Below are 14,761 nucleotides of genomic sequence, written 5' to 3'. Positions count from 1 at the left end.
ATATAGTATCATGCTCTCTGCAAATAGTATAAGTTTTACTTCTTCCTTGCCACTTTGGACCCTTTTACTTCTTTTTCTTATCTGATTGCTGTGTATTCACATCCAGTACTGTGTTGAATAAACACGGTGAGAGTGGACATCCTTCACTTGCTCCTGATCTTAGAGGAAAAGCTGTTTCTCACTATCAAGTATGAGGTTACCTGTGGGTTTTTCCCATATACGGCCATTATGATGTTGATGTACGTTCCCTCTAAACTTACTTTGTTGAGAGGTTTTATCCTAAATGGATGTGACACTTCATCAAATGCTTTTCCTCCATCTATTGAGAAGATCATATGGTTTTTATTCTTTATCTTGTTAATGTGATGTATCATTCTTGATTGATTCAGAAGTATTGAACCACCTTTGCATCTCAGGAATAAAAACCACTTGATCATGGTGAATGATCTTTTTAATGTATTGTTGAATTAGGTTTGCTAATATTTTGGTGAGGATTTTTGCATCTATGTTTATCAGACATCATACTAATTTATAGTTTTATTTTCTTTTTTTGTAGTGTCTTTATCTGGCTTTGGTATCAGGGTAATGCTGGACTTATAGAATGAATTTAGAAGCTTTCCTTCCTCTTCTATTTTGGATTAGTTTGAGAAGAATAGATATTAACTCTTCTTTAAATGTTTGGTAGAATTCACTTGTGAAGCCATCTGGTCTTGGACTTCTGTTTGTTGGGAGTGTTTAGATTACTGATTCAATTTCTTTACTAGTAATCAGTCTGTTCCAATTTTCTATTTCTTTCTGATTCGCTTTGGGAAAATGGTATGTTTCTAGAAATTCATCCATTTCTTCTAGGTTGTCCAATTTGTTGGCATATAATCTTTCATAGTATTTCTTACATTCTTTTGTGTCTCTGTGGTGTTGGTTATTTCTCCTTCATTTCTGATTTTATTGAGTCTTATTGTTTCTTTTTTGAGGAGTTTGGCTAAAAGTTGATCAATTTTGTTGGTCTTTTCAAAGAACCAGCTCCTGGCTTCATTGCTCCATCTGTTCTTTTGGGGGAGGGGGGGTTGTTTGTTTTGTTTGTTTAGTCTATTTCATTGATTTCTGCTCTAATGTTTATTATTTCCTTCCTTATACTGGCCTGGGGCTTTGTTTTTTTTCTAGCTCCTTTAGGTTTAAGACAAGGTTGTTTTGAGATTTTTCCTACTTCTTGAGGTAGGCCTGTATTGCTATGATCTTCCCTCTTAGAACAGCTTTTGCTGCATCCCAGAGATTTTGGACCATTATGTTTTCATTTTCATTTGTCTCCATTTATATTTTGTTTCCTTTTTGATTTCTTCTTTGATTTGTTGGTTGACCCATTCATTAAGTAGCATGTTCTTTCCATGTATTTTTGTTCTTTCCATATTTTTTTTCTTGTAATTTTTAGTTTTATACCATTGTGGTTGGAAAAGATGCATGATAGGATTTCAGTCTTTTTTAATTTATTGAGACTTGTTTTGTCTAATATGTGATCTGTTCTGGAGAGTGTTCCATATGTACTTGAAAAGAATGTGTATTCTTTTGGGTTTTGAATGAAATGGTCTGAATATATGTTAGGTCCATCTGGTCCAATGTGTTATTCAAAGCCACTGTTTCCATGTTTTTTGTCTGGATGATCTATCCATTGATGTAAGTGGGGTGTTAAAGTCCCCTACCCTTAGGTACTACTGTCAGTTTCTTCCTTTATGTCTATTAATAGATGCTTTATGTATTTAGATTCTTCCATGATGGGTACGTAACTATATGTAATTGTTATATCCTCTTATTGGACTGTTCCCATTTCATTCTGTAGGGTCTTTTGTTTTAAAGTCTGTTTTATCTGATGTAAGTATTGCTGTGTCAGCTTGCTTTTTGCTTCCATTTGCATAATAATTATTTTTCTATCCCTGTACTTTCAAAATGTATGTGTCTTTAGTCTACAGTCAGTCTCTGGTAGGCAGCATATAGATGGATGTTACTTTCTTATCCATTCTGTCACCCTATGTGTTTTGATTGGAACATTTAATCCATTTACATTCAAGTAATTATTGATGGGTATATCTGCTTATTGCCATTTTGTTTTTTGTTTTATGGTTCGTTTTCTAGTTCTTCTCTGTTCTTTTCCCCTTTTGCTGTCTTCCCTTGTGGTTTGGTGTCTTTCTTGAATGATATGCTTGGATTCCTTTCACTTTACTTTTTGCGTATCTATTACCGGTTTTTGATTTATGGTTACCATTAGGTTGATATGTAACATCCTATGCATATGGCATAGGCATATATTAAGTTGATGGTTAAGTGTGCACCCAATCTAAAAGCACTAAATTTTTACTCTTTGCCTCTGCATGTTTTATGTATATGCTGTCATACTTTACATCCTTTTATTTTGTGAATTACCTTGACTGATTTTTGTAGATATAATTGATTCCACTGCTTTCGTGCTTTAACCTCCAAATTGGGTTTTTATAAGTGACTAATCTATGACTTTTCTTATGTTTGCATTTACCTGTGAAATTTTTTCCTTTCCTAATTTTCTTATTCCTGAACCTGGCCTTTTCTTTCCAAAGAATCCCCTTGAACATTTCTTGTAAGGCTGTTTTGGTGGTGATGAAGTCCTCTAAATTTTGTTTGGCAAACTCTTCATCTCCTATTCTGAATGATACCCTTTGCTGGGTAGAGTATTCTTGGAGGTTTTTTTCCTTTCCACCCTTTGAATATATCATCCCACTCCCTTCTGGCCTGCAAGGTTTATGCTGGACAATGAGCCAATAGCTATATGGGGTTTCCTTTGTACGTAACCATTTTCCTTTGCTGCTTTTATAATTCTTTGCCACTACTTTTTGCCATTTGAAATGTGTCTCAGTGTTTACCTTCTTGGGTCACCTTCTTAGGGCGCACTATGCCTCCTAGATCTGGTTGTCTGTTTCCTTTTCCAGATTAGAGAAGTTTTTGGCTATTAATTTTTCCGATAAATTTTGTATCCCCCTTTCTCTTCTCCTTCTGGGATCACAATAATTTGAATATTGTTATGGTTTGTTGTGTTGCTGATTCCCTTAACCTATTCTCATTTTTTATTTTGTTGTTGTTCAGCTTGGTTGCTTTCCATTACTCTGTCTTCCAGGTGACTGATCCATTATTCTGCTTCCTCTGTGATTAAAAATACACAAGAGGGAATCAATTTCAGTTATTGAGTTCTTAATCTCTGGTTCTTTTTTATATTTTGGGATACAGTCCACTGTCTCTTTATTTTGTCTAAACCTGTTTGTTTCTTTGTACTAGGAAAATCAGCTATGTCTCCTGCTTTTGAAAGTAGGGTCCTCATGAAGAAGAGGTCCTGTCGTACCCTGTAGTGCCATGTGCCTCGCTCACCAGAAGTAGTTGCTTCAGGGAGTCTCTTACGTGTGTTGCATGCACCCCACTGTTGTGGCTGAGCCACATTTGCCTTTAGTCCAGTTGGCTGCAGTGACCCACTTTGCCTACCGTGGCAGGATTTTGTCTTTGTGCTGTTAAAGGGCCAGTCTGGGGCTGCCTTGGGCTTGTAGTTGGATCAGACCAGATCCCTGCCTTCAGCCCAAGTTGACAGGGCTATGGTTATACCAGCCTGCAGGGCACTCTCCCTGCTTTGTCCCTGAGAGCCTTTGACTGCCGGCCCTGCCCACTAATAAGAGCACCTGTCTGCCCCAAGCCTTCGTGTGTGCGGATATCTTCCCGTCTGCCTAGGGCAGGTTGGATGGTGTGAGTCCCCGAGAGAATGACAATCAGTATGTGGGGTTACCAAGGCAGGTGGAGAGTATTTGCACTGGTTCCTACAAGTGTCGGGTGTCTAAACTTGGCAGTCGGGGGAAGTATGGTGCCCACCAGCTCTTTGGCTCTTGCAGAAGTCTGCCAAAGATCCCTGCCTCTCCAGCACATGTTCTGAGATTTGTAAATACAAAATTAATCTGCTTCCCTTATACCCCAGGCGCTTTTCAAACTGCTGCATCTCAGTGGGGTTGTTCGTTATGCTGGGTCAAAGGGTGGGGACTCGGTTTCCCATTGCCATCCCGCTCTCCCAGAGCTAAGCCCACTGATTGTTAAAGGACCCAGAGTTAAGGCCCATTGGTTTTCAACGTTTCCCAGTTCAGGTCCCCGATGTTTGGGGTGTCTGATGTGGGTGGGGTCTGCTCCCCTCCCTTCTCTGTGCTTGTGGTATCCCTCTCCTTTGTGGTTTGTCTCACCAGGAACTTGATTCCCTACTGCGTCTCTGCCCACCCCCCCTCTTTTCCATGTATTCTCCTACCATTACCCATGCAAAGTCTGCTATGTCACTCTTGTACCCATGTGGCTGTCATCTGGCTTTGTCCGTGGGATCAGGTGAGCCGAGGGTCCTGGACTCCACCATCCTCCCAGAAGTCCTCTATGGGGCCCTCTTTCCTAAAGCTGCCATTCGTCAGGGGCATTCAGCTGACGGTCTTCCACCTGGCTGGCCATCGGGACTGCCCAGCCCCTACCTTACCCTGCTTCATCTTCCACGCGTCCCCAGAACCCTCTGCTCCAGTCGGCCAGCTTGTGCAAACCATTTTGCTAGTGTTTTGAGCAAGAGCACTCTGGAGGAAACCGATGTCCTCCTCACTTCACTGGGCGCTGATCCGCAGCCCAACCAGGTGCTCTTAGGCACGGTGCGCCAGGCCCGCAGTGGGTGCCCAACAACAACCTTGTCATACCTTCCCCTAAACTTTTTCCTGGTCTCCCTCCCCCTCTAAACTAAAAGGTAAGTTTCGAGAAAGAACCCCTGCCTCACGGAGGATCCACACTTTGTGTAGCAAGCACCGAACAAGCCCGTCCCCTCAACCAGGCAGTGAGCAGTCACCATGACCTACCCAGCCGCCTCAGCGGACAGCTGCAGAAATTGCTCGGTCCCAGGCTGCAGCATACAGTTCGGCATGCTCCCAGGGTGGCCTGCCTCCCGGGAAGTGCAATTACCATGTGCTTCTGACTGCTTAGTGCCAAAGGAACACAGTCCCTGTCGTTGAAAAGGTTTTCTTCAGTTCCATGGTCAGCAGGGGCCCTTATCTGTGAGGGGAAAACCAAATTTCAGAAATAGTTTTAAACATTTACAAAAAGAATGGGAACACATGGTGCTACACTAGATTGTCCTCCCCATTAGTCTGTAAGGAGTGACACCTGTTCTCTCCACAGGAGAGCAGAGATGAAATGAAAGGCAAAGAGCTTAACTGCAATTGGTGAGAAAATTAATAGGTAGGACGCATCCTTCCAAACCCGGTTCTCATGTGTAGGTTCATATGTGCCGCTCACTTGATGCATGCCACAGCAGCGAAGGAACCTCACCTCCCTTTAACCAAAGACAGCTGACCGGAATCCCTGCCATGTTTGTCTCTGGTTATTGTTTACAGGCTAAGGGAGCTCAGCTCTACATCACTGTCTGGTGTTCTTTATACACCGTTAAGAACCGAACTCCAGGCATGCTGAGGTTTTTAAAATACCTTCACTCAGCCTTCCAATTTCACTATTGGCTAAGCAAGTCTTCCACAGATAACAGCTGTAAAGCCTGGTCTTAATACAAAGAGCACTAACATGAGGGCATTGAAGAGTGAATCGATGCAGCATATTCTGGTGAGGAGTCCAGACTCGGAGGAAGGGAGATAAAAGGCATGAATTCCCTCTTTTTGCTGCTTTTACTCTGGGATCAAGCTAAGTGGTGAGGTTACCGGTCGAAAAACCATAGCCTTTATGCCCTGGGAAGTCTGATGGCTGAGTTGAGAGCAACCTAAAAGGAAAGGAATAAGTGGGGAAGATCCCCAAATTCTGTCTGTATCTCGAGCTGACTCCTAAGCCACATAGACATTGGGTCGTCATGGGAACGGAGCTGAAGATAAGATGTGAGCTGTGATTGACCTTCCAAATGTTTCTTGGGCAGAAGTTCCAAGTCCAGCCAAGTTGACTGCATGCTAAAACAAAAGAAACCACTCATCTGAGAAAAGTAACAGAATAGAGTCACCACTATGTGATATTCATAGCCATTCACCACATGCAGTATAGAAATGAGGAAGAAAATGCAACCCTTTCTGAAGGGCAAAAGGCAGTGAATTAAGAGCAACTCCAGCTAATCCAAGTATTAGAATTTGCAGATAAGGGTGTTAAAATAGCTATTATAACTATCAGTGATGTAAAGGAAAATGTACTTGCAATGAATGAAAAAATAGAAAATACAGAAACGATTTTTTTAATGAAATGGAAATAATAAAAAAATATGGGGCACCTGGGTAGCTCAGTCAGTTAATCTTCTGACTTCAGCTCAGCTCACCATCTAGCAGATTATGAGTTTGAGCCCTGCATCAGGCTCTCTGCTGTGAGTACAGCGCCCATGGTGGATCTCTCTCTTTGTCCCTTCCCCACTCCTTCTCTCACTCTCTCTCTCAAAAATAAACATCTTAAAAATAAATAAAACTAAAAAATACATGATCTAGAATGAAAGAGGTGCCTGAGTGTCTCAGTCAGTTAAGTGTCCGACTCTTGATTTTTGCTCAGGTCATGATCTCAGTTTGTCGGATTGAGCTGACAGCACAGAGCCTGCTTGGGATTCTCCTCCTCTCTCTGTGCCCCTCTCCCTGCTTCTGCACATGATCTCCCTTTCACAAAATAAACACTGAAAAAATAATAAAGTGAAAAAAGTTAGAGATGGCCTTAACAGAATGGAGATGACAGGTAAAAAGACAGTGAACTTGAAGACAGATGAATAGAATTTATCCAAATGTGAGTAAGAGAGAAAGATTTTATTTTTAAGGCGAACAGAACCTCAGAGACCTGTTGTTTAATATCAGACAGTCTGAGATGGGTATTATAGGATTCCGAGAAGAAAATGAAGCAGGCCAAATATTCTAAGAAATAATAGTCAAGGGGCACCTGGGTGGCTCAGTCGCTTAAGTGTCTTTGGTTCAGGTCATGATCTCAAGGTTCCTGAGTTTGAGCCCTGAGTTGGGCTCTGCACTAACAGTGTGGAGCCTGTTTGCAATTCTCTCTCTCTGTCTCTCCCCCAGTCTCTCTCTCAAAATAAATATATAGGGGCACCTGGGTGGTTCAGTCCAGTGAGCATCCAACTTCGACTCAGGTCATGATCTCATGGTTCATGGGTTCAAGCCCCGCGTTAGGCTCTGTGCTGACAGCTCGGAGCCTGGAGCCTGCTTCAGATTCTGTGTCTTCCTCTGTCTCTGCCCCTCCCCTGCTCACACTCTATCAAAAATAAATATAAAAAAATTTTTTTTTAAAAAAGAAATCTAATTTTTCACAAATATGATGAAAGACAAGTTTGTAACTTTCAGATGCTAACTGAACATCAAGCAGGGTAAATAGAAGGCCTCATCATATCATAGTCAAATTACTGAAAGCCAGAGTTAAAGAGCAAATCTTGAAAGTGCCAAAAAAAAAAGCAGTACAATGCACACAGGGTAACAACTGTAACAACTATTTGCTTTATGATCGAGTTTTCATCAGAAACTGCTGAAGTAAGAAAATACCCAAGAAATGTCTTTAAAGTTCTTAGTGGGGAACAGGAGGGAGAGAGGGACTGTCAAACTAGAATTCTGTATCAAATAGAAATACTCTTTAAGAATAAAAGTGAACTAAAGATATTTTCAGATAAAAATTAAGAATTCATCACCAGAAAACCTGCACTATAAAAAATAACATTGTATAGGAGTTTATAAAATATATAGATTTAACACTTAAAAATATCAATAACGGATGGTGGAAGTGGATCTAGATGTTGACCGGGGCTTTATATCTTGTGTACGATGCTACAACATTAAGTAACCTACAAAACATGAAGGCTGTATATTGCATGCCCATACAAATAAAGAAGTACAGCTTTAAAAAAAAAAAAAAAAAAAGTACAGCTTTTACAAAATAGGAAAATTTAGTTAGAATTCCAAAAATAAATGAATATGTATTTTTAAAACACAAGAAAGTAGGAACACCAACACCACCAAGAAAAACAGGGCAAATCAAAACAAAATGGTAAACCCACACTTAATCCTATCACTGATTATGCAAGACACAGAAATGGAGTAAACAAGACAATTAAAATGCAGAAATTATCAGAGTGACTAAAAAACAGACCCAGCCTAACCAAACACCCTGCAGTGGTTTCAAGAGATTTTTGTGGGTTTTTTTTTTTTTTTTTTTTGACATTTCTCCATAAGTGACTCACTTCTAATACAAGTGGCGGAAGCCATGGTGTTTGACTTCTGATACTAGTTCATAAAAGGCATCCTCCTCCTGCCTTGCCTGCTCTCTCTTGGATGCTGACTGTGGGGAAAGCCAGCTGTCATGTGGACAGTCCTGCAGCATTCTGGAGAGGCCCGTGCGATGGGAAACTGAGCCCCCCCCCCCGCCCGTCAACAACCAGCACCAACCTGCTAGTCATATAGTGAGCCATCTTTACAATAGGACTCTCCAGCCAAGCTGGAAGATGGCTGTAGCCTGGCCAGCATGTTGACTGCACGCCCATGGAGGTGCCCCCCACCAGAACTGCCCACCTCAACTATTCCTAAATTCCTGACCCACAGAAAAAGAGAGATAACAACTCTATAGCATCTGAAGCCAGTAAACTTGGAAGAATGTGTAATACAGCAATGCGTAACTAATGTATACATCAGTGGGAGGCATACTTTTTTTTTTTTGGTTGATAAAAATAAGATAGTAACTAAAATTTCTTAGTTTTTGTTTAAATTCCAGTTAGCGGGGCACCTGGGTGGTGGCTCAGTTGGTTAAGTCACTGACTTCTGCTCAGGTCATGATCTCACGGTTCATGAGTTTGAGCCCCACATCCTGTCACTGCAGAGCCTGCTTCAGACTCTCTGTCTCCCTGTCTCTCTCTCAGAAACAAATCAACATTAAAAAAATATATATAAGTTCCAGTTAACATACAGTGAAATATAGTTTCAGGTGTACAGTATAGTAATTCAGCACCTCATACATTACCCTGTGCTCATCACAAGTGCCCTCCTTCATCCCCATCACCTATTTAATCCATCATCCACCCACCTCTCTTCTGGTAACTATCAGTTTTGTTTTCTATAGGTAAGAGTCTGTTTCTTGGTGTGAAGAGGCATACTTTTTTTTTTTTTTTTTTTTTTTAATATCACTTTAGCTAACTTACAGGGTAACAGTGTATGTTACAGTGTAGGTTGGCCTCAGGAGTAGATTCCCATGATTCATCACTTACATACAACACCCAGTGCTTATCCCAACAAGTGCCCTCCTCAATGCCTATCATCCATTTTCCCCACCTTCCCCAACTCCCCACCCCCATCAACCCTCAGTTTCTTCTCTGTATTTAAGAGTCTCTTATGGTTTGCCACCCTGTCTGTTTTTCTTATTTTTCCTTCCCTTCCCCTATGGTCTTCTGTTAAGTTTCTCAAATTCCACCTAGGAGTGAAAACATAGGGTATTTTTCTTTCTCTAACTTATTTCACTTAGCATAGTACCCCCTCAAGTTCCATCCACGTTGTTGCAAATGGCAGGAGTTCATTCTTTTTGAACGCTGAGCGGTATTCCATTGTAAATATATACCACATCTTCTTGATCCATTCGTCAGCTGATGGACATTTGCATTTTTTCCATAATTGAGCTATTGTTGATAGTACACCTTTCAACATTGGGGTACATGTGCCCCTGTGAGTCAGCACTCCCGTATCCTTTGGATAAATTCCTAGTGGTGCTATTGCTGGGTCACAGAGTAATGCTATTTTTAATTTGTTGAGGAACTTCCACACTGTTTTCCAGAGTGGCAGCACCAGTTTGCATTTCCACCAATAGTGCGAGAGGGTTCCCCTTTTTCCGCATCCTCGCCAACATCCGTTGTTTCCTGAGTTGTTACTGTTAGCCACTCTCACTGGTGTGGAATGACATCTCAGTGTGGTTTTGATTTGTACTTTCCTGATGATGAGTGATGTTGAGCATCCTTTCATGTGTCTGTTGGCCATGTGGACGTCTTCTTTGGAAAAGTGTCTATTCATGTCTTCTGCCCATTTCTTCACTGGATTGTTTTTCGGGTGTTGAGTTTGGTAAGTTCTTTATAGATTTTTGATAATAACCCTTTGTCCAGTATGTCATTTGCAAATATCTTTTCCCATTCTATTGCCTTTTAGTTTTGTTGATTGTTTCCTTAGCTGTGCAGAAGCTTTTTTTTTTTTTTTTTAATCTATATTTTTGAGAGAGAAAGCCTGAGTGGGGGAAAGGGGTCCCTTAATGCTCCCAACTGTTAATGCTTCTGGGTCCACATGAAAGAAAGCTAATTTATATTCTTTGTTGTAGATTTCCAGTGCACACAGTCAGCAGATGGACGACCTCTTTGATATCCTTATCAAGAGTGGAGGTAGGTTACAAGTCACATCAGAACCCGCCAGAGTCACCTTTTATGACAAGGTTTTGAATATTTTCCTTTAGAGCTCATGGCATATCTTTGAGTAGCGAGAAACATATTTTTCTAACTCCAACTATATTTACTGTTTTAAATCTGTTAAATGAGGACAATAAAACAACTTATAAAATGGAGGAAAACCATTGTTTCAGCTTAAAACAATAACGTAATGTTAGTTTTATCCATAGATCTCTGCTTTTTGAAAATAACAGACCATCTCAAAAATAGCAAAAGAGAGCCAAATTTAAATTCCACACTGAAAAACTTTAAAACATGTTCCCTATGTATGTCACTGTGATGGGATAAAAGTGTTCTACTTACTTCACACATGAATTCTGTAACAACCACGGGTTACCTAGCTCAGACTGTAGTGACTTTATTAGAATTCAAAGGCAATTTTGAAGCACTTTCTACAGATAATTGAAAATCTTAGACTTTATAGTGTATCATCTTAAAAGGAGATAAGGGGGGCCATCTAGGTGGCCCAGTTGGTTAAGCGTCCAACTCTTGGCTTCGGCTTAGGTTGTGATCTCACAGTTTGTGAGTTTGAGCCCTGCATCAGGCTCTGCGCTGACAGCTCCGAGCCTGCTTGGCATCTCTCTCTCTCTCCCCCTCCCCCTCCCCCACTCATGCTGTGTCTGTCTCTCTCAAAATAAACTTAAAAAAATTTTTTTTTTAAAAGAGACAAGGGATATTAACCACACAAAAAAGAAATCAAGGGTATCTCAACCTCCGCAAACCTATCTTTCAAAACAAATCTAAAAACAGTATTTTAAAAATTCAACAAATACTGTTTGGGAATAAAATATTCTTAAATTACCTTGATGAAAGGAGTTTTAATCACTTTTTTAAACAAGGATCAAAATTTCCCCATTCATAGCAGCTTATATCCCTAAATAGCATAAGTATTTGGTTTTGAGGACACAGGAAATTCTTGATGTTTGACTATAGCTCTACTTGTGCAAATAGATTTTTTCTTTTCCTAACAACTATACTGGCATCACAAAGTAATTTAAACTCATGGTATATCTACACCATGGAGGTAAAAGAAATAGACATTTCATGGCCTGATTTTAGGATATTTTTAATGGTTTGGGGTTTTTTTTGCCAGATCTGGTGAAAATAAAGATTTTTTTTATATGATTAGAAAGAATAATTTTTACAGCCTAAATTTGGAAATTAAGATGTAACAGTCATCAAATGAGTTATTTCCCACAAGGCATGATTTTTTTTTTTTTTTTTTTTTTTTTTAAATGGCAAAGTATCCAGTGAGTATGTTATTTTATCCTGTTGTAAACCACGGCCAGTAATCATGAGAACAGAGATTTAAATAGTTGATTAAGCCTGGTTACTGAGATCGCGCTGTCAGCTTTCAGAACAATTCTAGGGACGACTACAGGAAGTGAGAAACCACAGACCGTCCTAGAGTTGCACGCCGGGAACAGAAGCACAGTCAGCACACATGGTTGACAGTCCCCAAGCAGGAGTCAGCCTGTAGGTTCTTTCCCTTATTAAGCATCCCGGCCTTTGAGCTGTCACAGCTGTTACTAAATCCACCCTTCCTGGCGTGTCTGCATAGGAACGAAACCAATCAGATACCCTAAGAAAGTAAAAAAAGATACTTTATTCAAGTAAATGTATCTATAGCAACACTGCAATCTAATGCAAATGGTGTTAATTTTCTACTTGATCCAGCAAGGAATAACACATATTTAGTGCTTATTAAGACATTTGCCAGATCGTCAAGATTTTGTATACATTCAGAAAACAAGACAAAAAAGGCAGAAAAATAAGGTGACCCATCTTAAAGAAGAGGGTCAAAGGAGCCGTGTGTTAGCTATAATTCAGAAATAAAAGATGGTGGGCATTGCATCTCTTTCGAACTTTATACAGAACGTATAAAGTTCAACTATAATGATAGTAGGAAAAAGAATATAGTTAGAGCTTTCAGGATATTAAGAATGTACTTCATGGCTGCACAAACTGGGAACACAGTTGTGACATTAAGGTTCACTTTAAGGGTGGTTGCTGCTGTGACGGCAGATCCATGGTATCGGACAAGACATGAACCCTGTCTGGAGCCTGAAGTACCTGGGAACCAGGACCCAAAGATCAAATTATCAAATAAATGTAACCATCAGCTCCTCCCTGGTGCCATATCACTGCTTGTCATGCTTACTGCTCTTAAGTAACAAGACTAGAAAGCATATCAGAATGTTATAACCTGAAAATGTTTATTCAGCTAAAAAGAGCCATCATCCTACAGGCGATCAAGGACTCTGACCAATAGCATTCTCTTCCTACCCCTAAGACAGACTGTGTAGAAGTCCTCACAAAATAGCAAAAGAACTGTCCTAATTCATAAAAATGTTTAAACAGTATCACGTCCTTACTTACTAATCACTTCAATTATTTTACACAGAGATTTCCCTCCCTATAAAAGAAGAGCCTTCTCCCATTTCCAAAATGAGACCAGTGACAGCCAGCATCACCACAATGCCGGTCAACACGGTGGTGTCCCGGCCCCCGCCCCAAGTCCAAATGGCACCACCCGTCTCCTTAGAACCCCTGAGCAGTTTATCTGCCAGCTTAGAGAACCAGCTAGAAGCTTTCTTGGATGGAACTTTACCTTCGGCCAACGAAATTGTTCCCCTGCAAAGCAGCAGTGAAGACAGAGAGCCCTTCTCTCTGATCGAGGACCTCCAGAATGACTTGCTGAGTCACTCAAGTGTGCTGGACCATTCACACTCACCCATGGAGACTGCTGAAGCCCAGTTTGCTGCAAGTACCCCCTGTCTGTCACTTGACCTCTCTGACTCAAACTTAGACAACATGGAGTGGCTGGACATTACCATGCCCAACACGTCGGGACTCACTCCCCTCAGCGCCACCGCTCCCAGCATGTTCTCCACTGACTTTCTAGACCCACAAGACCTGCCGTTGCCATGGGACTAACATCACAGATTTCTCGTCCGAGTTCCTGACGTCTAAGAAGATGAAGATCGTTCTGAAGAGGGCAGTTTTTAGAGACAGATCCATAGCGGCGTTGTTGCAATTAAAATATGTTGTCATAGAAAGGGTGGCTAGATGGTCACAGCCTGGAAACCAAGTGTGAAAACATGTCATTGCATCCGGCGGTGAATTTCTACAATTTAACATAGCACGGGGCCTTCTGAAAAAAAATCACTGGTCAAAGAAGACTCATTCGTTTTTCCAGACTTCAGTAAAGAATGCAGAGTACCTTTAGATAAAGACATGACAGAGAGTGACGTGTGCGGGATAACTACATGAGGGTTCTCCGTCAACTACATTTAAACCTCTGTGGTCGCTTTAAGACCCCAAATAGAAGGCAGACGGCTCCACTCACAAGAGGATGCCAGTTGAGGGAGGGGAGAGGTCCCTGCACGTGGTGTTTCCTAGAAATGGCCTGAGCCTGGTCAGGCAGCACAGGCAGTGGAGAGAGAGCGCCAGCCAGTTCCGGGACAGCTTCCAGCTGAAGATTTTCGGTTCCATTCAGAAACCAACATAATTTTTTGTGTGTCGTAGTTTATTTTGTGGTTTGGGGAATCTTACTTTAGATTCCCAAATTTCAATTCAAATGGATGATCTTTCACCATCACCAGACAATGTAAAAAAGAAAAAAAAATACGGTCATAAACCACTGTACAAAGTCCACATATAATGAATGAGAACACTGAAAATTCTATTAGCAACCCTCAGGGTTGATTAGATTGACTTTCGTGTGTATATTAGACACTTGTATGTACACTCTCACATGTGGTATGTACAGCCTACACTGGGGTAAGGGATTGGGTAGCCAGCGGTTCTACTTGTTTTAATAACTCGAATATTTCTAGAGTACTTGAGCCATGTGTATTTCTGTATTTAAAGAAAAGCTGACTGATTTCAGGTAACCAGACCCATCTCAAAGAACCCAGGAGGCTCCAGTGTGAACGGTCCTCCTGAGCTGGTGAGTTGCAAAGAGAGGGCAGGGGAGAAGGCTGTCGTCAGCCGGGACATTCCTGCAGCGGCTCGGAGTCAGACTCTCGCCAGGCTGGCCGCCAGCCCCCAGCTCTGGCCGCCTCTCCTGTCGCTTTTCCCTGTCATTTTATAGGCTTGTAACTGGATGTCACACCCGAGTTCTCGCTATATTATCAGGCCGAAGATTGAAAAACTGGAGGTTTTAGTAGTTTTTTTTACATAGAAGTTGTCACGTTTGTTGAGTAGTTTCTGAAGAGTTTTCTAAAATGCCAACTATCACAGGACTTCCAAAATTAGGTCAAGCTAGTCATTTAAGTATACGATAAAATGTAAATAACTGAAGAA

General features: G+C 41.0%; 1 protein-coding gene across 11 annotated transcripts in view; it reads left to right on the top strand.

Moving 5' to 3' along the window:
- MRTFB (myocardin related transcription factor B) overlaps positions 1–14,084 on the top strand; it is a 197,518-nt gene extending 183,434 nt beyond the window's left edge. For all 11 annotated transcript variants that reach the window (XM_060648555.3, XM_060648548.3, XM_060648556.3 and 8 more), the window contains 2 exons: positions 10,330–10,390; positions 12,858–14,084. In XM_060648555.3, coding sequence (XP_060504538.2) covers positions 10,330–10,390; positions 12,858–13,390 — 594 coding nt within the window. In that variant the 3' untranslated portion in view covers positions 13,391–14,084. The remainder of the gene's footprint in view (positions 1–10,329; positions 10,391–12,857) is intronic.
- Positions 14,085–14,761: the final 677 nt, after the last annotated feature.

The sequence above is a fragment of the Panthera onca genome, chromosome E3 (assembly GCF_046562875.1).
Source record: "Panthera onca isolate mPanOnc1 chromosome E3, mPanOnc1 haplotype 2, whole genome shotgun sequence".
In the NCBI taxonomy this organism is placed as follows: Eukaryota; Metazoa; Chordata; class Mammalia; order Carnivora; family Felidae; genus Panthera; species Panthera onca.
Note: the sequence above shows the minus strand (reverse complement) of the source record. Positions and strands in the feature narration are given on the sequence as shown.